At 46.1% G+C, this 23392-nt stretch overlaps 1 protein-coding gene across 2 annotated transcripts in view; it reads right to left on the bottom strand.

Moving 5' to 3' along the window:
• The window catches only part of LOC132819213 (collagen alpha-1(XI) chain-like), a 220848-nt gene that overhangs the window by 44009 nt on the left and 153447 nt on the right, over positions 1-23392 (bottom strand). For both annotated transcript variants that reach the window (XM_060830676.1, XM_060830677.1), the window contains 5 exons: positions 21398-21505; positions 10800-10853; positions 9203-9256; positions 9065-9118; positions 8167-8220 (listed from right to left, as the gene is read on the bottom strand). In XM_060830676.1, the coding sequence (XP_060686659.1) occupies positions 8167-8220; positions 9065-9118; positions 9203-9256; positions 10800-10853; positions 21398-21505 (324 nt within the window). The remainder of the gene's footprint in view (positions 1-8166; positions 8221-9064; positions 9119-9202; positions 9257-10799; positions 10854-21397; positions 21506-23392) is intronic.

Raw genomic sequence — 23392 nt, 5'->3', positions numbered from 1 at the left:
GGGTGACATAGATTGTCAGGGTGGTTGACAGTGAGGTCGAAGGTGATGCGTTTACAGATGGGAGATGGAGTTTACCCTGATAAATGTGAGGTGATGCACTTTGGCAGAAGTAACAAGAAAAAGGAACTACTCAGTGAATGGCAGCACACTAGGAAACTTAAATAAACAGAGGGATGTTGGGGAGCTTGTGCACAGATGCCTGAAGGTGGCAGGACAGGGTTAATCGGGGAATTAAGAATGAACATTGGACACTTTATCTGTCATGGGTAGATTATAACAGCAGGGAAGTTATGCTGGAGCTGTACCGGAGTTTGGTGAGGCTTGGTTCCCACGTTACAGGAATGATGTGATTGTACTGGAAGGGGGTACAGAGGAGATTCACCGGGATGCTCCCTGGGATGGAGGGTTTCAGCGATGAAGAGAGGCTGGATAAGCTCAGGTTATTTTCTTGGGAGCAGAGAAGGCTGAGGGGGTGACATGATTGAGATTTACATAACTGAGGGGTAGAGATAGAGTAGATACGGGGAACTGGTTTCCCTTGGCAGTGAGTTCTAGATAAAAATTGTCCGACTGGACAGACACAGCATGGGTTCAGTAAGGGCAGGTCACGCTTAACTAATCTACTGGAATTCTGTGAAGATGTTCCAAGCAAAGTGGAGACTGGGGACCCAGTGGATGTGGTGTATCTAGATTTCCAAAAGGCTTTCAATATGGTGCTGCACTAGAGGCTGCAGGATAAGATAAAGATGGAAGGCATTACAGGCAAGTATTAGCATGGATAGAGGATTGGTTAACTAACAGGAAGCAATGAGTGGGGATAAATGAGTGCTTTTCTGGTTGGTGATCAGTGACTATTGGTGTGCCTCAGGGATCAATATCGGGATGCAATCATTCACAATTTACATCAATGATTCTCAAAGTTTGCAGCTAACACCAAGATGAGTGGGAGGGCTAAGTGTGCAGAGGACTGTGAGACTTTGCAGAGGAACAGACAGTTTAAGTGAGTGGGCAAAGGTCTGGCAGATGGAGTACAATGTTAATGAATGTGAAGTCATTCATTTCGGTACCTGAATGGTAAAAGGTTGCAGCATGCTGCTGTGCAGAGGGACCTGGGTGTCCTTGTGCACAAATCACAGAGGGTCGGTCTACAGGTACAACAGGTAATTAGGAAGCAAATGGAATTTTGTCCTTCACTGCTAAAGGGATTGAGTTTAAAAGCAGGGAGGTTATGTTACAGCTGTACAAGGTGCTGGTAAGGCCACACCTGGAGTACTGTGTACAGTTTTCGTCTCCTTACTTGAGAGAGGATGTACTGGAGGGGGTACAGAGGGGGTTCACGAGGTTGATTCCGGAGTTGAGGGAGTTGGCTTGTGAGGAGTGGCTGAGTAGACTGGGATTATATTCATCGGAATTTAGAAGGATAAGGGGGGATCTTATACAAACATAAAACTTTGAAGTGAATAGATATGATAGAAGTAGAGAGGATGTTTCCACTGGCAGATGAAACTGGGACAAGAGGCACAGCCTCAAAATGAAGGGGAGCAGATTTAGGACTGATTTGAGAAGGAACTTCTTCACCCAGAGGGTAGTGAATCTGTGGAATTCCCTGCCCAGTGAAGTAGTTGAGGCTACCTCAGTAAATGTTTTTAAAACTAAGATAGATAATATATTGAACAATGAAGTAATTAAGGGATGCGGAGAGAGGGCAGGTAAATGCAGCTGTGACCACAGAAAGATCAGACATGGTCTTAATGAACGGCAGAGCAGGCTCGAAGGGCCAGACGGCCTACTCCTGCTCCTGGCTCTTATGCTCTTATGAGTTCAAAAACTAGGGCCATAGATTCAAGCCACATGGCAGAAGATTTAGAGGGGACATGGTAAACACATTCTTAGGCAGAGGGTGGTGGGTGTTTAGATTTCACTGCCCAAGATGGTGGTATAGGCAGAGATCATAAACTCTTTCACAAAGTATCTGGATTTGCAGCTTAAATACTGTAACCCACAGGGTTACGGGCTGTGTTGAGGAAGATGGGATTGGAAATGACATCAGGGGCAAGATGGGCTGAATGGCTATCTTCTATGCTGTTTCATTTCTGTGGTTCTCTGGCTCCAGATGTACATGGCTATGTGTGGGGCATGGACAGAACAAATCGAAAGCAGCTGTATCCCTTAGTTACAGGGTCAACAACAAGGGGACTTCGTCTCAAGTGGAAAGACAGGTGATTTGGAGAGGATTTGAGAACATTCTTTTCACCCAGAGGGTGGGGATCTGGGATACACTGCCTGGGAGGAAAGTTGAGGCAGGAAACCTCACAACCTTTGACAAGGACTTGAATGAGCATTTGAGGTGTCACAACATTCAAGGTCATGGGCCAAGGGCCTGGAAATTGGGACGTGAGTGGATTTTCAGTAGTTTTTATTGGTACAGACTCAATGGGCTGAAAGGCCTCTTCTGTCATGTATGATTCTGTGACGCTATGATCTTGTAGATGGTGCACACTACTGCTATTGAACATCATCAGTGTAGGAAGGGAATGTGCAGGCGGGGGATTTGGTAAATGTTCTTGAACAAAGTTTAAAAACTTCTAGATCAAGTGTTTTGGTGCTGTGAGGAAACTGGGATTGTTCTCCCTAGAACAGAGAAGGTTCCGGAGGTTTAACCGAGGTTTTCAAAACCATGGAGAGAGTTTGATGGAGTAAATCAGGAGAGAGTGTTTCCAGGGGCAGGAGGGTGAGGGAGCAGAGGGAGGGGGATTGAAGGGAATCGGGGAGAAGCCCCCGAGGGGGAGGGGAGGGGGATTGTTTTACACAGTGAGGTGTTGGGGTCTGGAAGGTGCTGCCTGAAAGGGCAGTGGGAGCAGATTCAATCAGAACTTTCACACAGGAACTGGGGGGTGGGGAGGGGGTGTGTGTAGGTAGTGAGAAAGGAAAGTATTTCCCAGAGCTAGTGGGAAGGTGTGGGGGAAGGGGATTAATCAGATAATTTTTAAAGGAGCCAGCAAAGGAACATTGGGTTAAAGATTCCATCCTCATGATTGTGGATGGAACAGAGGATGTTCAGTGGACATTGGTGAGGCCACTTTTAGAAACTGCACACAATTCAAGTTGCTGTAAGAAAGATGCTGCGAAACTTGAGAGATTGCAGAAAAGATTGGCGAGGATATTGCAGAGACTTGGAGGGTTTGAGCTATAGGGAGAGACTGAACAGGCTGGGGCTGTTTTCCCTGGAGTGTCGGAGGCTGAGGGGTGACCTTATAGAGGTTTACAAAATTATGAGTGGCATGGACAGGGTAAATAGACAAAATATTTTTCCAAGAGTAAGGGAGTCCAAAACTAGAAAGCATAGGTTTAAGGGGAGAAGATAAAGATTTAAAAAGGACCTGAGGGGTAACTTTATCACACAGAGAGTGGTACATGTATGGAATGAGCTGCCAGAGGAAGTGGTGGAGGCTGGTACAATTGCAACATTTAAAAGGTATCTGGATGGGTATATGAATAGGAAGGGTTTGGAGGGTTATGGGCCGAGTGCTGGCAAATGGAACTGAGTCAGTTTGGGATATCTGGTCTGCATGGATGAGTTGGACCGAATGGTCTCGGCTATATGACTCTACATTAACAAATTGAAACACAGCACTTTACTGATTCATGTCTTTCAACTCTCTCCTCAACAATTTCCCAAGTTTCTCTGAGTGTTGCCTCTGCTTTATCCTGGCTCTGTTCCCACTCCTGGGAAGCTAAGGGAAAGAATTGTGGGAAATGGAAGGCTCTGGTAGAGGAGAGTTTTATCTGGATCCTGGCTCCTGCTCAATTCTCCAACGCGGAGTACCTCCCAGCTCTGGCAGTGACTGTAACTCAACAGCTCTTTGTATCTTAATGCATCATGTTTAAATGATCGGACACATGATCTGGCACAATGGAACAATGTGAAGGGAGTGAGCTAACTCCATGGTGTTGCACTGACTGCGCCGTTATCCACCATAGAACCAACCTGCACAGGAGGAGGCCATCCTGACCATCTTGCCCATGCTAGCTCTCCTCGCTGCTCTTTCCCTCTCAGCCTGCAATGTTTCTATAATCCCTGTTGCGACTGGACACAATCCTCCTACTGAGAGCTAGCAACTGATTTTAAAATTTTTAACAAATTCTTTGTTGTTGTATTGAATTTCTCCATTAATAAAACATAGTGTCTACCGAAAACTTGATAGTATCCATTTCAACTCAGCCACAACTGTCAGGCATTTGTGTTTATACATCCCCAGGCCTCTCTGTCCGTGTTCATTTTCCCTGTCCTGATTCTCCCCATTTCATTACTTCACCCCTCTCTGCAATTTATTAAAACTGCAACAAATCTATCCAGATTATCAAGATCCATTGCAGAATCATAGAATCCCAGAGTGTCTACAGTGAGGAGAAAGACCATTTGGCCCATTGTGCCTAGCATAGATTCTTTAAATGAGTATCATTCCCTAGTGTCAATCTCCTACCTTCCCCCCGTTCTCTTGCACACCATTTCTATCCAAATAACCAGCCAGTTTCCTCCCAAATGTCTCAATTGAACCTACCTACACCACATTTCCAGGCCTACATTCCAGGATCTACCTGCTGAGTGAGAAAGTTTTTTCTCCCATCATCCTCGCTTCTTTTACAGTTCTGTGTCCTCTCATTCTATTTTCCTTTTGCCAATGGGAACAGCTTCTCCCCAGTTACTCCATCAAGCTCATTCATGATTTTGGAAAACTTTCTGAAATCTCCTCTTAGCATTCTTCAATGTATCCTCATAAATAAGTTTTCTCATTCATAGAACCATTCTTGTGAATCTCTTCTGCATCTCTCTCTAATGCATTCACAACGTTTACACATTGTGGTACCCACAACTGTACTCCAGCCAATGTCTACCAAGCTTCTTGTACAAATCTGACATCACTCCCTAGCCTTTGTACTAGACTGGCATAGAGTCAAAGGGTTTGTACAGCATGGAAACAGACCCTTCAATTCAACTCGTCCATGCTGACCAGATATCCTAAACTGACCTAGTCCCATTTGCCAGCACTTGGCCCCTCTCCCTCCAGACTCTTCCTACTCACATACCCATCCAGATGTCCTACTAAATGTTGCAACTGAACCCACCTCCACTACCCCCTACAGCAACTCATTCAAAACACACATCACCTTCTGCATAACTAAGTTGCCCCTCAGGTCCCTTTTAAGGAGGTCTTTCCATAACCTGTTCTGTCCAGTTTCGGACTCCCCTATCCTGGGAAAAAGACCTTGGCTATTCAACCTGCACCATTACGTCTCGTGGCAACACTCCCCAGCGCCCTATTATTATCTGTATAAATCCTGCCCTGATTTACCTTTTCAAAATGCAGCGCCTCATATTTATCTAAATTAAACACCATCTGTCACTCCCCAGCCCATTGGTCCACCTTGTCCAGGTCCCACTGTACTTTGAGATAACCTGTCCACTACTCCACCTAGTTTGGTTTCCTTCTCAGTTTACAATTCTCCCAAGTTTTTGTGTCATCTGTAAACTTTGAAACTGTCCCTTGCCTATCAAACTCCAAATCATTAACATACATCAGGAAAAGCAAGGGTCCCAATACCAACTCCTGGGGATCTCCTCCACCTACCTTCCTCTCATCAAAAACAATCCAATGATAGTTACTCTCTGTTTCCTACCACTTAGTCAATTTTGCATCCATGTTGGAAAAATATTGGAACCAATTATTGAGGAATAGTTGGAAAACCATAATCTAACTAAGCAGCATGGTTTCACGAAGGGGAAATTGTGTCTCAACTGGAGGTGGTCAAGGGGAACCTGTAGATGTGATGTATTTGGACTTCCAAAAGGTACATGACAAGATACCTCACCAAAGATTAAGTCATAAGGTAGAAGCTCAAGATAATAGAGACAGTATATTGACATGGATAGAGAACTGGCTCATGAGCAGAAAACCAGTGAGTAGCGATTAGGAATTATTTTTCAGGTTGGTGAGCTAGGGCAGTGAGATTCTGCAGGACAACTGTTTACAATATATATTATTAACTTGGAGGAAGGAACTAAATGTACTCTAACCAAATTTTCAGATGTGCTCCAATCGGTGGACAGGCAGATTGTGAAAGGGATACATTTCCATAGAGATATTGATAGATTAATTAAGTGGACAGAGTTGGCACATGGAATGTAATGTGAGAAAATGCAAAGCTGTTCATTTTGGAAGGGAGAATGAAAAAACAAGGTGCTATTTAAATGGAGAAAAACTGCAGAAAGTTGTAACACAAAGGGAGTAGAGGATACGTATGGTCAGAAAGCTAGCACCCAGGGACAGCAGGGAATCAGGAACAGGGACAGCAGGGAATCAGGAACAGGGACAGCAGGGAATCAGGAAAGCTAGAACTCAGGGACAGCAGGGAATCAGGAACAGGGACAGCAGGGAATCATGAAGGCTAATGGAATGTTGGTCTCTATTTCAAGGAGATTGGAAGATAAGAATAGGGAAGTCTTACAGCAACTATACAAGGTGCTGGGGAGGCCATATCTGGAGCACTACAAGCAGTTTTAGTCCCCTTGTTTAAGGATTGATATCATTTCATTGGAGGCAGTTCAGAGAAGATTCACTCAGATCCTCCGTATGGAGGGATTGTCTCATGTTGCAATGGCAAACAGGTTGGGACTGTACTCACTGGAGTTTAGAATGAGAGGTGAGCTCACTGAAACATACTGGATTCTTAAGGGACTTGATGGTAAATGCTGTGAGGCTGTTGCCCCTCAAGGGAGAGTCTAGGACCCGGGGACACAATCTCAGGTGAAAGGAGCCTGTTAAAGACTGAGAGGAGGAGGAACTTCTTCCCACAGAGGGCTGAGTTTTTGGAAATCCTTACTGCAGCGAGCTGTGGGGGGCAGAGTCCTTGTGTATATTTAAGGTTGAGATCGAGAGATTCTCGATCAGTCGGGGAATCGAAGGTGATGGGGAAAGGGGCAGGAAAGTGGATGTGAGGAATGTTGGATCAGCCATGATCCTATTGAATGGCAGAGAAGGCTTGAGAGATTGAATGTCCTCATCCCATTCCTATTCCTGATGGTTTTATGGTTTCAATGTTTCTTTTATCACTTTTATTCCATTTTGTGACAAGTGTGTTCAAATCAATGCTGACTCCTAATCTTTTTCCTATCTCAAATAATTGTTTCCAGACCATTCTTGTTCCTGTTCTGCAGACTCTTCTCGGAGTTTTTGTGTGAACTCTGAAAGTGCCCACAGTTTCCCCAAGGACAGATCAGTAATATACAGTCAGGATATAGCCCTTGATACTGACCCAAACACTGGAAACAAAGCTCTCTCCTTCCCCAGCCTTCGATCAGAAATCTACACACACCCTCTCAGGGTTTCTGGTGTCATGGCCAATGGGTTTCTAGTTTAGTGGGTGAATTGCACTCCCATTGGACAGAGCAGTGCCTGACCAACTAAAACTGTGTTTCAATGATAAGCTGAACAGCATTACAGCATTGTCATTACAGCTTCCAGCTCATTCTGAATGAAAACCTAAACGGCAAAGTAGACCTGTTTCTGGAAAGGTGCAGAAACAGATTGATAATTTTAGTTATCTCCATATTTTTCAGATCGTTGACATTAGCTTGCTCATATTGCTAATGAGTATTCATTTCTGTGATGTGAGAGTGAGGAATACTCTGTGCAACAAACATGACATTGGACAGATGGGCAGAAAACTAACCACCAGGATGCATGAACACCAACTAGCCACAAAAAACATGACCAACTATTAGTAATATCCTTACTTACAGATGAAGAATAACATCACTTTGACTAGGACAACACATCCATTCTAGGATAGACTAAACAGAGACATGTAGGGGATTCCTAGAGGCTTGGCATTCAAACCGGAACTCCATCAATAAACACCTCAATTTGGACCCCATTTACCAATCTCTGAGAAAAAGAATCGGAAATGATATCACCCACCTTAACAGACCTAAATAGAAAGTGGGACATACCACCAGCGCTTCACCAGAGTCTCACTGATGATGTTATGTAGCATGGTGACCAAACGTCTGAAAACAAACCTGCCAAGTCAGCGAGCAAACTTACAACCTGAGCACTCTGTGCTGCAGGCTGGATTCTGTGGTTGTGATTTCTGTGGGTAACTCACCGATCGCCCCCTCTCTCCAGGTGGCCCTGGGTTACCAGCCTCCCCTGTCTCTCCCTGCAAACAGACAAAAAGATCAGTTAACAACATCCTGCATCTGAACCACAGCAAGAGATTGATAGGCGGTAGCAGAAAGATGAGAAGGGACCTGAGAAATTGGGAATGCCAATTGGGCATATACTGCAGGAAAGAATTAGTTAGGGACACAGAAACTCTCATCCCATTTAAACAAACATTTGGACATTGACCTGAGGCTGTCAATGGTGGGGAACAGCTGACAACTGGCCTCCATTTAAATGTCAGCACTAACACAAAGGGGTGACACTCACCTTCTGTCTCAGAGTCAATGGGAAATTGTTACTAAAACGGTTGGAGTCCTGATGGATGGCAGTGTGAGACTATAATGTTCATGGCCCATTGGCAGGAGATAACAAGAGAGTTGGAATCTCAGGAGTAACATCGGGAACAACAGCAGTGAGAGGTTCTGCATCAAAGACCAGGTCCCCCCAACAACATCGAGAGAAAAATACAAAATCAATCAATGGAGGGGCCCCATTCCCTGCCCGAAGGCCCCCCCATCCTGGCTTCTACTTGTAGGAAACTTCTCCATGACCCTATCTGTACTTCCAAACATTCCCAAGCAATCCCACACATTTCCACATGGAGTCAGAGTTTATCTAACCAAACTATTCCACTCCAAAAATTTTAGGAGCTGCTCCTTGTTTTGGGATTTGTGACCCACCAATCACTCTGGGAGCTTAAGGGGAGAATCTGTGAGGATGAGTGGGATTGAGGGCAGTCAGGGGGTGTTTGTTATTGACACCATTTCCAATGATGCGCTTGTAAACTCCATGATTCAGAGCTACAAAAATCCAAGTAATTTTGAAAGAAAATCTCTCACCTTCTCACCAACACCACCAGGAGAACCAACACCACCAGAAGGTCCTTGAGGTCCCTGAAAAAAAAACGAGAGAAATGGAATTAAAGGAGAATGGTTCTGAGGGAGAGAGTGATTACATTCTATTGGATTTGTACTTACATCAGCCCCACTGGGTCCTTGAGGTCCTCTAGGACCAGGAGGTCCAGGTGGTCCCTGTGTGAACAAGATCAGTGGGAATTAATATTCTCAAAACAAGCTTCCAATTTCAAATTTCACTATTAAACTTTCACCAGCTGCTGTTCTGGGCCTTGACAGCATTAGATCTTAGATCTTACATCACAAGGTCAATGGTGATATTATATCCGCCATGAGAATCAACGAGGAGACCAATCGAACACAACGCTTCTGCAGTTACCAAACCAGCTTCTTACTCAAACTCAGGCTCCTCAATGAGAAACACAGGGATCCCAAAGGGTTACACAAACAGAGACATCAGGATAATTGGTGAGATTATCTTTTATTGGTGATGGCCATAGCCAGCTATTTATGTGGCATGAATGTTGCTTGTCACTTGTTGCCCAATGGAGGGGGCCTTCGGGCAGGGAATGGGGCCCCTCCATTGATTGATTTTGTATTTTTCTCTTGCTGTTGTCGGGGGAGGTGGTCTTTGATATTCTCCAGATCCTGTTGTATTTGAACATTAACTGCTTCAGTATCTGAGGAGTTGCGAATGGTGCTGAACTCTGTGCAATCACTGGCGAACATTCCCACCTCTGACCTTATCTTGGAGGGAAGGTCAGTGATGAAGCAGCTGTAGATGGTTGGGCCTAGGACACTCCCCTGAGGAACTCCTGCAGGAATGTCCTGGAGCTGAGATGACTGACCTCCAACAATCACCATCATCTTCCTCTGTGTCAGGTATGACTCTAACCAGCGGAGAGTTTGCCCCCGAAACTCATTGATTCCAGTTTGCCCGGGCTCCTTGATGCCACACTCAGTGAAATGCAGCCTTGATGTTAAGGGCTGTCCCTCTCCCCTCCCCTCTGGAATTCAGCTCATTGACCCAAGGCTGGAATGAGATCAGGAGCTGAGTGACCCTGGGGGAATCCAAACTGGGCGTCACTGAGCAGGTTATTGCTGAGCAGGTGCTGCACGTTAGCCCTGTTACTGACCCCTTCCATCACTTTACTGGTGAGTGAAAGTTGACTGATGGGGTGGTAATTGGCCGGGTTGGATTTGTCCAGCTTTTTATGTACAGGACATACCTGGGCAATTTTCCACATTGTCGGGTAGATGCCAGTGTTGTAACAATATCCAATACCTCCAATCAAATTGGAGTGAATCAAATTGACTGAAGGCTGGTATCTGTGATGATGGGACCTCCTGGAGGAGGCAGAGATGGAACACCCACTTGGCACTTTTGACTGAAGATTGCTGTGAAAGCTTCAGCCTTATCTTTTGCAGTGATGTGCTGGGGATTGGGGATTGAGGATGGGGATATTTGTGGAGCCACCTCCCCCAGTGAGTTGTTTAATCAGCCATCACCATTCACCACTGGAGATGGTAAGACTGGAGAGCTTAGATCCACACAGCTCTGTCTGTCACTGACTGCTTACACTGTTTAACACATGAGTGGTTCGGTTTGGTGTCTTCACCAGGTTGACACCTCATCTTCAGGTATAGCTGGTGCTGCTCCTGGCATTCTCTATTAAACTTTGTATTTTCTGAATAACTCTGGTCTCAGTGATTAACTTACCATGGCACCGACGTCCCCAGTCTCACCCTTTTCACCTGGTGGTCCTGGCAGACCCTGCATTCATTTCAAAACAGAAGAAACAGATTGTTATGTCAATTATTTTGAAAATGTCTCAGACTCAGACAGAAACGTAATCTTCAAACACAATTGTCTAGACTTTCTTGAGGGTGGCAATCTCACAGTATTTAGCAGGGTCCGCGTACACACCTCCCATTGACACTAGAATAAAGACTTTCTGATCATCCAAAGTCCCGGCTATTGATTTCAGATGAAAGCAGAACATAGAACACAGAACAAAGAACATGTCAGCATGTTACAGACCCTTCAGCCCTCAATGTTGTACCTGCCTGTGAAACCATCCATCCTACACTATTCCATTTTTATCCATGTGTTTATCCAATGACCATTTGAATGCCCTGAAATGCCTTTGGGGAGTCTACTACTGTTGCAGGCAGGGCATTCCATTCTCTTACTACTCTGAGCAAAGGAGGTACCTCTGACATCTGTCCTATATCTATCATCCCTCAGTTTAAATCTATGCCCCCTTGTGCTCGCCATCACCATCTGAGGGAAAAGGCTCTCCCTGTCCACCTTATCTAACCCTCTGATTATCTTGTATCGCTCTATCAAGTCATCTCTCAACCTTCTTCTCTCTAACGTAAACAGCCTCAGGTCCCTCAGCCTTTCCTCATAAGACCTTCCCTCCATACCAGACAACATCCTGGTAAATCTCCTCTGAACCCTTTCCAAAGCTTCCACATCCTTCCCATAATATGGTGACCAGAACTGTACACAATACTCCAAGTGCGGCCGCACCAGAGTTTTGTACAGCTGCAGCATGACCTCATGGCTCTGAAACGTAATCCCTCTCCCAATAAAAGCTAACACACTATATATTTCTTAACAACTTTCAGGGATCTATGCACATGGACATCAAGATCTCTCTGCTCATCTACACCACCAAGAAACGTACCACTAACCCAGTACTCTGTATTCCTGTTGCTCCTTCCAAAGTGAATTACTTCACATTTTTCCACATTAAACTCCATGTGCCACCTCTCAGGCCAGCTCTGTAGCTTATCTATGTCCCTCTGTAACCTGCAACATCCTTCAGCAATGCCCAGAACTCCACCGACCTTCGTGTCATCCCCACATTTACTAACCCACCCTTCTGTGCCCATTGATAAAGATGACAAACAGCAATGCCTCCAAAACAGATCCTTGCGGTACACCGCTAGTAACTGAACTCCAGGATGAACATTTCCCATCAATCACCCCCCTCTGTCTTCTTTCAGATAGCCAATGTCTGATCCAAACTGCCAAACCGTCCTCAATCCCAAGCCTCTGTATTTTGTGCAATAGCCTTTCGTGGGGAACCTTATCAAACACCTTACTGAGATCCATATACACCACATCAACCACTTTACCCACATCCACCTGTTTGGTCACCATCTCAAAGAACTCAGTAAAGTTTGTGAGATACCACCTACCCTTCACAAAACTGTGGTGATGATCCCTAATTAACTTAATCCTCTCTAGATGCTTACAAGTCCCACATCTTACATCTTTTCCAACACTTTACCCACACGGAAGTAAGTCTCACTGGTCTATAATTACCAGGGTTGTCTCTACTCCCCTTCTTGAACAAGGGGACAACATTTGCTATCCTCCAGTCTTCTGGCACTATTCCTGTAAACAATGATGTCATAAAGATCAAAGCCAAAAGGTTCTACAATCTCCTCCCTGGCTTCCCAGAGTATCTGAGGATAAATCCCATCTGGCCCAGGGGACGTATCTATTTTCACACTTCCAGAATTGCTAACACCTCCTCCTTACGAACCTCAATCCCATCTAGTCTAATAGCCTGTATCTCAAAATTCTCCTCGACAAAAATGTCTTTCTCCGGTGTGAATACTGATGAAAAATATTAATTTAGCGCTTCTCCTATCTCCTTGGATTCCACACACAACTTCCCAATGCTATCTTTGGCTGTAAGAGTGTGGTGCTGGAAAAGCACAGCAGGTCAGGTAGCATCTGAGGAGCAGGGAAATCGACATTTTGGGCAAAAGTCCTTCATTAACCATTCGAGGGCTGAAGGGCCTGTATTGCACTATAATATTCCATGTTCTAAAGGAGATACTTATTTGGTGAAGATATGTGATTGTTAATGAAGATTAGTGGGAAGCCAGAGGATTGGAAAGTCTTTAAAAACCAGTAGAGGACATTTAAAAAAGTAATAAAGAGTGAAAAAGATGAAATATGAGAATAAATTAGCTAGCAATATAAAAGAAGATTGTAAGTGTTTTTCCTTAGATATCGAAAAGCTAAGACAGACACAAGAGCAAACATTGGACCGCTAGATAATGAGGCTGGAGAAATAGTAATGGGGAATAAAAAAATGGTGGGGGAACTGGATAGGTACTTGGTAGCAGATTTCACAGCAAGATACCAGCAGCATAGCAGATCTTCAAGAGAGTGAGGGGCAGAGGTGAGTGTAGTGGTCATCACTAAGGAGAAGGGTCAGGGGAATCTGAAAGGTCTGAATAAATCATCTGGACCAAATGGACTATACCCCGGAGTTCTGAAGGATATAGTTGATGAGATTATCGAGGAATGTGTGATGATCTTTCAGGAATCTCTGGAGCCAGGGAGGACTGGAAAATGGTTGTAATTATACCCTTTTTTTTGAAGGGAGGGAGGCAGAAGACAGGAAACTATAGGGCAGTTATACTGACTTTGGTCTTTAATAAGATTTTAGATTCCATTAATAAGGATGAGATTATGGAGTATTTGAAGTGTATGGTGAAATAGGGCTGAGTCAGCACGGCTTCATCAAGGGGAGGTCATGCCTGACAAATCTGTTAGAATTCTTTGAGGAGGTAATGAGCAAGTTAGATAAAGGAGAGCCAATGGATGTGATCTATTTAGACTTCAAGAAGGTGTTTGACAAGGCGCTGCACAGGAAGCTGCTGAATAATATAAGAGCCTGTGGTGTTAGGGGCAAGGTACTGGCAAGGTTAGGGATTGGCTGACAGGCAGAAGGCAGAGAGTGGGGATAGAGGTTTTGTTCAGGATGATAGCCAGTGACTGGTGAAGTTCATCAGGGGTCTGTTATGGGACCATAACTGTTCACATTAATGACCTGGATGGAGGAACTGAGGATGTTGTTGGTACGTTTGCAGATGACACAGATAGATGGAGGGACGGGTTCATGTTGAGGAAGTGGGGAGGCTGTAGAAGGACTTGAACAGGCTAGGACAGTGAACAAAGAAGTGGCAGATTGAATACAATGTGGGGAAATGTGAGGTTGTAAGTTTTGGTAGGAAGAATGTAAACAGAGACTATTTTCTAAATGGGCAAAGGCTTTGGAAATCCAAAGCACAGAGTTATTTGCAAGTCCTGATTTAGGATTCCCTTAATGTTAACATGCAGGTTCAGTTGGCTGTTAGGGAGGTAAATGCAATGTTCGCATTAATTTCAAGAGGTCTAGAATACAAAAACAGGGATGTATTACTGAAACTGTATACAGCTCTGGTCAGACTGCATTTGGAATATTGTGAGCAGTTTTAGACCCTGTATCCGAGGAAGGATGTGCTGGCACTGGAGAGGCTTCAGAGAGGGTTTACAGGAATGATCCCGTGGATGAAGGGCTTGTTGTATGAGTGGTGGTTGAGAACTCTGGGTCTGTACGTGATGGAGTTTGGAAGGATGAGGAGGATCTGATTGAAACTTAGAGAATACTGAGAGACCTGGATCGAGTGGACGTGGGGAAGATATTTCCACCAGGAGGAGAGACTAGGACCCGAGGGCACAGCCTCAGGGTGAAGGGATGACCCTAAAGAGCTGAGATGAGGCGGAATTTTTTCAGCCAGAGATTAATGACTCTATGGAACACATTGCCACATCACTGAATGTATTTAAAACAGCGATGGATAGATATGTGATTATAAGAGGATCAAAATTACAGGGAGAAAGCTGGAGAAGAGGATTGAGAAGCACATTAACCATGATCAAGTGATAGGGCAGAGTCAATGGGCTGAATGGCTTAATATCTCAAGCTATGGCCTTAAGGAGAACAATCCCAGCTTCTCCTGGCTCTTCACATTCACTGAGGTCCCTCCTCCCTGCTCCCATTCCCTAGTCAATCCCCCCTAAGAACTGAAGACATAAGAACAGGAGGAGGCCATTCAGCCCTTTGAGTCTGCTCTCTCAGTTAATGTTATCATGGTTGATCTTGTGCTGCAATGCCATTTCTCTGTGCACCCTGGCCATTTGAGGTATTGCTATAACTGAAGTTGGACGGTGCAGCATATCCTTTTCCTGCTCCCCTCCTCCACTGATTACATGAATGTTTATATTTCCCCAGAGTGCTACAATGACAAAACAGTGGGGGGGGGGGGGGGTTTGACTGTATCAGGTTTAAATCAGAAACAATTCAGCCAGCTTTTTAGTCAATAAAATAAAATTGGGCTCATTACAAACAAAACTTAATCCAACAAACACAAAGTTTATTGACAAAAAAATAGCTTTTGCAAGGCAAAGTTATATTCTAACATCTAAATTTAACATCAGGCAATTTGGATAATGGACAAATAATAGTTGAACTACCCATGTAACACTTTAAATAGCAAATATGATCAAAACAGATCCCATGGATGTCTGGGTCATCCTCCCTGGAGTTAGTGATTCTGTCAACTACCACTTCCTATTAAACTTCATAAGGGATTCCAATTGATCAATTTTGTTAACCCAGTCTCAAAACCCCTCAGGACCACTCTGTCTTGGACCATCTCAATGTTCTGGTGGTTCACTTTCCTTTCCTGGGACAATACTCCTCAGATTCTTGGAAAATGTCCTCCAACACGGAGTACTCACAGAATGATTCCAACTTTTCATTAACAGCTTGCTTCATCAAAGCCAGTACTCATCTGGATTGGCTCCTTCATTTACTTTAGTTGCACAATGTAACCCATCACAGCTCCCAAGACTTGCTGCATACAACCTCCTGGAACTTGTTCCTGAGTTCTAACAGTAAGGGATTATCCAACTGTTCTTGACTTCTCACTATGTCCACAGCTACACAGTCCAGCTGAATGAGTCACTCTATAGGGAGCTTGCTTCTCTATCGAGGGACTGAACTGCATGATTTTGGCTGATTTGGATATGAATGTTTTGGAGGGTTTTTGGTTATTTGTCTCACTGTATGTTACTAGCCTCACCTCAGTATCTGCAAGACTGTAATAGCCTGCTAGGCGTGAACATCAAAAATATTGAAAGAAGACCTAATGAATTTCTGAAATATTGAAGATTCAACACAAAAGAGGAATTGAAACCTGGGCCAGGTCAGTCATGATCCTATAGAATGGGTGGGGGCGAATGGACAACTCCTGCTCCTAGTTCTTATGTTCCACAAACAACTCACCACTCAGCAGGTAGCTATGGAAAAAGTGGCCTCCCTTACCCTATGCTAGCTTTAAAAATCTGCCATGCCCCCTGACATTCCAAAGCTGCCCTGTTCAGTGATGGGTTGTGGGAGAATGGAGATAGCTGGAGATGGCACTGCAATTCCTGGCAAGGCCAAAGTGAGGACTGCAGAAGCTGGAGATCAGAGTCTAGGTTAGAGTGTTGCTGGAGAAACACAGCAGGTGGGGCAGCGTCCGAGGAGCGGGAAAATCGGCGTTTTGGTCAGGAGGGTTAATGAAGCTCCTCGGACGCTGCCGGATCTGCTGCGCTTTTCCAGCAACACTCTAACCTAGACTCTGATCTCCAGCATCTGCAGTACCCACTTTCGCCTAACGCATTCAGCTTGTCAGAAATTAGCTCAGCGTCGTGTACACTGACCATGTGTTCATGTTGTTTAAAATCAGAGTCTCCTGCACACCTCTCCCCTCACTCCCCCGCCTCCTCCATGTCTGAACCTCAGCATTTTCTCCCCTATTGTACACTTGTCATTTCCAACACGACGGAAGGTGACATTGAACATTCCTCAGTCTCGACACTTTGATCAGGTCAGGAACATCCAGATCCCCCAACCCTCAGGACCCCACCCATCCACCTACCTGCTCAATTCCCCATCACCCGCCCCCAGCCCCTGGCACATGGGGTCAGCATGCCTAGAGGCAGCTACTCACTGGCACCTCCAACTCCTGATCAGTAGAGAAACCCCTCCACATGACCCCTCCACATGACCCCTTCACTTCATGTTTGTTGTTATCCCACCCTTTGTTGATACTATTGCCCCCATCACAACTCTCATCATCCCACCCTTCCCCTCAGTCCTGAAGAACAACTTGGGGTCCAATCTCCTGCCTGGGGTAGGGCACCCCCATATTTCTGCCTGGATCCTCTTTCCCCTCAGTTTCTGTGGATGGACTGTATGGACTGACTGAAACCCCATGAGTGACCGAACCGGACAGCCCTGGGAGGGAGGTGCCCAGAGAGCTGACTGATTGTTGTAATTCACACCCCTCGCCCTGCCCACACAGACTGCATTAGGACTTCCCTCCCCAAGTCTGGCCCCTCAAGAGCCCCAGGACTGACCGTGACCCATTGACCTGACTGGGAACACTTTGAGTGGCCACCTTACCATGACCAATCCCCTGGCTGGGATTGGAAACTTCCTGGTCACTGCCCCCTGACTGCTGGGTACCTCCCTGGGCCTGAGTGAGGGTGAACGTCTGGAGTCTGGGAGTCGCAGTTACCTACTCAGTGTGTGAGATGCTGGTACATGGAGATGCTCAGAGATTGACTGATTCTGTTCTGTCACACACCTCAACAGATCCCAACACACTCAGACCCTGAGAAAATAAGGTGACCCAGCACAGCTCTCGAGTGACTACCTTCCATCCTTCACCTTAAATTTATGTCCCTTGTAACACTCTGTTGTACCCGGGGAAAAAATCTCTGACTGTCTACTCTATCTATTCCCCTGATCATCTTATAAACCTCTATCAAGTCACCCCTCATCCTTCGCCGTTCCAATGAGAAAAGGCCGAGAACTCTCAACCTATCCTCGTACGACCTATTCTCCATTCCAGGCAACATCCAGGTAAATCTTCTCTGCACCCTCTCCAAAGCTTCCACATCTTTCCCAAAATGAGGCAACCAGAACTGCACACAGTACTCCAAGTGTGGCCTTACCAAGGTCCTGTACAGTTGCAACATCACCTCACGACTCTTGAATTCAATCCCTCTGCTAATGAACGCTAATACACCATAGGCCTTCTTACAAGCTCTATCCACCTGAGTGGCAGCTTTCAAAGAGCTATGAACATAGCCCCAAGATCCCTTTGCTCCTCCACCTTACTGAGAACCCTACCGTTAACCCTGTATTCCGCATTCTTATTTGTCCTTCCAAAATGGACAACCTCACACTTGACAGGGTTGAACTCCATCTGCCGCTCCTCAGCCCAGCTCTGCATCATATCTAAGTCCCTTTGCAGCCGATAACAGCCCTCCTCACTATCCACAACTCCACCAACATTCTGGACCAGCCAAATGCAGGATCCTGTGGGAAGTCAGGGTGACTTGAATGGTACAGTGTTCTGGCTCTGACAGAACAGAAATGACAAGAACTTGTCAAAATCTGAAAGAACATATCACCCTCAGTTTTGGATTTATTTAACAGCCAAGTCCCCATTGTCTCAGGGGCAGAGAATTCTCAAGGTTACAGCTTCTTCACTCTCCCCAGGACCTTGCCATCTCTCCTATCAAGTGGTGAATTGAGGTCCACGGCACCTGCTGAGAGCTGGAGATTTATAAATGAGATTAATTCCCTGTCACTCAGAATAAATAACCTGACCAAGCTTCAGTGCAGTGAGATTGACATAGACAGACAACGAGTCTCTTGACAGCTACTTTCTGGGAGGCAAATGGAAGGGATTAATCTGTGAGATCATGGGAAGTGGGAAAGTGGAAAAAAATGATGGAAGAAAACTCTTTGTACCAGAATACTCAAACCAGCACCTTCCAGCAGATTGTGGGAATGGCCTTTTTAGGGGGGTGTGGACAAACAGCATTCCCCTAAAGAGGAAAGATTCACATCTCAACAGACAGGAAATCTAATTAACCTTGTTTACTGACCCAGCAAAATACACAGCACTCTTTACTCCTGACTTCATCTCCAATCTTATTACCAAATGCTTTTCAATTTATTAAAACCGAAAGGAAAACTAATTAAAGATCGATACTAATGAATGCATTGATGAAATGCAGGTTTGTCAGCACTTTGCTCAGAATACATCCAGAGACCAATCACAGGAATGGCTTTGAGAAAGTTTCAAAGTCACTGCCCTGTCCCTCCATCTTACCCAGAGTGGAGTTGGGGGGACGGGGATGGAATTACCCACAAGCCTGACCACTCTTGGGTACTGTGTTAGTGACTATGGGGCAAGACCCCACCCTCTCTCAGGAAGGTGGTGCACCACTCAGCGCTAAAGTGAGGACTGCAGATGCTGGAAACCAGAGGTTAGAACAGGGTGGTGCAGGAAAAGCACAGCAGGTCAGGCAGCATCCAAGGAGCAGGAAAATCCAAGTTTCGGGCATCAGGAATAGAGGCTGGAAGCCTCCAAGGTGGAGAGATAAACGGGGGGGGCTGGGGAGAAGGTAGCAAAGAGTACAATAGGTGAATGGGGGTGGGGATGGAGGTGATAGGTCAGAGAGGAGGGTGCAGCAGATAGGTGGGAAGGGAGATTGACAGGTAGGACAGGTCATGGGGACAGGGCTAAGCTGGGAGGTTGGAAATGGGGTGAGGTGGGGGAGAGGAAATGAGGAAACTGGTGAAGTCCACATTGATGCCCTGGGGTTGAAGTGTTCCGAGGCGGAAGATAAGATGTTCTTCCTCCAGGCGTCGGGTGGTGAGGGAGCGGCAGTGGAGGAGGCCCAGGACCTGCGTGTCCTTGGCAGAGTGGGAGGGGGAGTTGAAATGTTGGACCACAGGGCGGTGTGTTTGATTGGTGCGGGTGTCCCGGAGATGTTCCCTGAAGCGCTGTGCTAGGAGGCGCCCAGTCTCCCCAATGTAGAGGAGACTGCATCGGGAGCAACAGATACAATAAATGACATTGGTGGATGTGCAGGTAAAACTTTGATGGATGTGGAAGGCTCCTTTTGGGCCTTGGATGGCAGTGAGGGAGGAGGTGTGGGCACAGGTTTTGCGATTCCAGCGGCTATCAGCTGTGATATTCTCTGTCAACACTCCTTTCTCTACATGAAGACTGTGGCCCCACTGAGACAGGATAGATCATTGGTGAGGCTAAATAGAACAGGCATTTGTCTTACAAAAAGCTCATTTATTGTATGATATCATCTGTTTCTTTTTCTGTGAAAGGACTGTTTCCAAACACAAGGTCTGAACTCACACAACACCAGGTTATAGCCCAACAAGTTTATTTGAAGGTGACGTGCACTTCACCTGATGAAGGAGCAGCGCTTCCAAAGCTTGTCATTTCAAATGAACCTATTAGACACTAAGTTGGTGTCATGTGACTTCTGACCTTGTCCACTCCAGTCCAACTCCGGCAGCTCCACATCACAGCTTCCAAAAACAAGGATTGTGAGCTACATTACTGCACTTTGTAAGTGCTATTTACACAGCTGTTGGTTCAAATCACCGGGGAGGTTTGTTATGGGTGAGCTGGAGTCAGGGGGCTGTGTATGAAGGGAGCTACTGCTGGCAACAAGCAGCTGATTGGTCTATTAGTTATCCATGACAAAGGCCTTCTGCCTGCCAACAGCAATGTGATTGGCTCCCAGGGAGCTGGTGGGTGCGAATGAGATAACCCTAACGTTGCAGACGTCTGGAAAGGAAGGTGGTGTCATCTCTGCAGTTAAAAAACAGTAAAAGTCTGAAGAAAGTCAGTTTATTTGCCTTCACCGGTTGCTGGAAGTTTCTAACCTAATTAGCCAGAGACTTTATAACATTGTAACCAGTTGCTCTGTACCTCTGTACCTCTGTACCAGTTGCAGGGTACGAAGAGAGTAGCCTTCAGTTTCCTGGTGCACGCTCAGTGACTGCGTGTTGAGTGAAATGCAAAACACTGACTGCTCCCCAATCAGAAGCGAAACCAAAACCTTGACTTTCTTTTCAGGAGGGTTGAATTGGGAAGTTGGGTTGTTACACAAAATCTGTCCTGAACTTTGATTAGACTTCACTGCGAGCCCTCGCCCTCCCCTTCTGGACACAACACAGAATTCAACAATTTTAGGGCCTGAGCACCTTCCCCCTGGCCGTGCCCACCCCCCTCCCTCACACACCAGGCTCTGTCAGCACATGGGCTGCTACCACACACAACCCATTGTCAGCTATTAAAAGCAATCCCCAGACTGACCTTTATCCACACCTTTCTCTATCCAATGGTCTCTCTCTCTCTTTGGGTTCTGTCCTCACGCCCACCCCACCCACCTCATCTCCTGCATGTACACCAACATCTTCTGAACTACCATCAGCTCTGAAGGAGGGTCACCGGACCCGAAACATTAACTCTGATTTCTCTCTCCACAGATGCTGCCAGACCTGCTGTGTTTCTCCAGCATTCTCTGCATGTATTCAGATTATCAGCGTCTCCCTGGAGTTTCAGTTTTTATTATTTTTGTAGGATTACCTGAAGACCGATTGGCCCAGGTGGACCAGGGAATCCACGCGGTCCTTCATCACCTTTCTGTCCGAACATTCCCTGCTGACCTCTGGGACCCGGCTCCCCATCTCCACCCTAGAGAAAAGAACACAAACACAGTTCAGTCTCTGGCTTTAGGATAACATCACCAATGGAAAGGAAACATGATGCAAGACAATGGAACACTAAGCAAAAATGGGGGAGGGGGTCTGGGCGTGGGGGGAGGCAGGTGTTCAAAGAAAATCGACATTTCGGGCATAAGCCCTTCTTCAGGATTCCTGAAAAAGGGCTTATGTCCGAAACGTCGATTCTCCTGCTCCTTGGATGCTGCCTGACCCGCTGTGCTTTTCCAGCAACACATTTTTAAGCTCTGATCTCCAGCATCTGCAGTCCTCACTCTCTCCTAGATGTTCAAAGAAGATCATTACTCTTTGGAATTCTCTTGAAAAGGCCCCAAGGCAGAGGGAGTTCAACAATGTAGACAGGCAGGAGGCTGGGGGAACACAGCAAGGCAGGCAGCATCAGGAGGGACAGGCAGGAGGCTGGGGGAACATAACAAGGCAGGCAGCATCAGGAGGGACAGGCAGGAGGCTGGGGGAACACAACAAGGCAGGCAGCATCAGGAGGGACAGGCAGGAGGCTGGGGGAACATAACAAGGCAGGCAGCATCAGGAGGGACAGGCAGGAGGCTGGGGGAACACAGCAAGGCAGGCAGCATCAGGAGGGACAGGCAGGAGGCTGGGGGAACATAACAAGGCAGGCAGCATCAGGAGGGACAGGCAGGAGGCTGGGGGAACACAGCAAGGCAGGCAGCATCAGGAGGGACAGGCAGGAGGCTGGGAGAACATAACAAGGCAGGCAGCATCAGGAGGGACAGGCAGGAGGCTGGGGAACACAGCAAGGCAGGCAGCATCAGGAGGGACAGGCAGGAGGCTGGGGAACACAGCAAGGCAGGCAGCATCAGGAGGGACAGGCAGGAGGATCATTATCAATTTAGGAGTTAGTTGCTGCAGTACAGAGGAGCGATTATGGGAAGGATCTTCAAATGAGGCTTTGCAGGTAGAGTTTAGGAACAAAAAGAGGACAGTGACATTACTGGGACTGTATTATACAGCCCCCACTCCCAACCCCACCAATATCAATAGGGGAGCAGATTATAGAGACAATTTACTGAGTTGCGTAAAAATGATAACAAGGTAATTATGTCAGAAGATTTAAACATCCCCAACGTTAATTGGGATAGTCATAGTGTAAAGGGTTTAGAGGGACAGCTTTCTTGAAATGTGTTCAGGAGAGCTTTTTATATCAGCATGAAGCTAGCCCACAAGAGGCGGGGCAGTGCTAACTATCATTCTGGGGAGTGAAGCCGGGGAGGTGTTTGAGGTGACCAGGTGGAAGCACTTTTGTGATGAAGCGACAGAGAGAAGCGAGAGTGAACATAGGCCCCTTAGAGAATGAAAATGGGGAAACAGTAACAGGGTATGAGGAAATGGCAGAGCAGTTAAATAAATACTTCACAGTGGAAGACACTAATAGCATTCCAAAATTACAAAATATTCAAGGACCACAAGGAGGAGAGGAAATAAATGCAATAACTGTCCACAGAAAGCACGAGAGAAACTAATGGGACTAAAGGAAGATAAATCCCCTGGCATTTTTTATTCCTTCATTCCTGAGACGTGGGGGTCACTGGCTGGCCCACATTTCCTGCCCATCCCTAACTACTCTGGGGAAAGGGGGGGGGGGGGGGGGGGGGGGGGAGGTGAGCTGTTTTCATCTGCTGTGGGTTGACCCACAATGCCCTTAGGGAGGGAATTCCAGGATTTCGATCCAGTGAAGATGAAGGAACGATGATATATTTCCAAATCAGGATTGTGAGTGGCTTCGAGGGAAACTTGAAGATGATTGCCTTTGTTTTTTAGATGGAAGTGGTCAAGCATTTGGAAGGTGCTGTCTAAGGATCTTTGGTGAATTCCTGTAGAG

This window comes from Hemiscyllium ocellatum, chromosome 9 (genome assembly GCF_020745735.1).
Source record: "Hemiscyllium ocellatum isolate sHemOce1 chromosome 9, sHemOce1.pat.X.cur, whole genome shotgun sequence".
Lineage (NCBI taxonomy): Eukaryota > Metazoa > Chordata > Chondrichthyes > Orectolobiformes > Hemiscylliidae > Hemiscyllium > Hemiscyllium ocellatum.
This window is presented reverse-complemented; position numbering and strand designations above follow the sequence as displayed.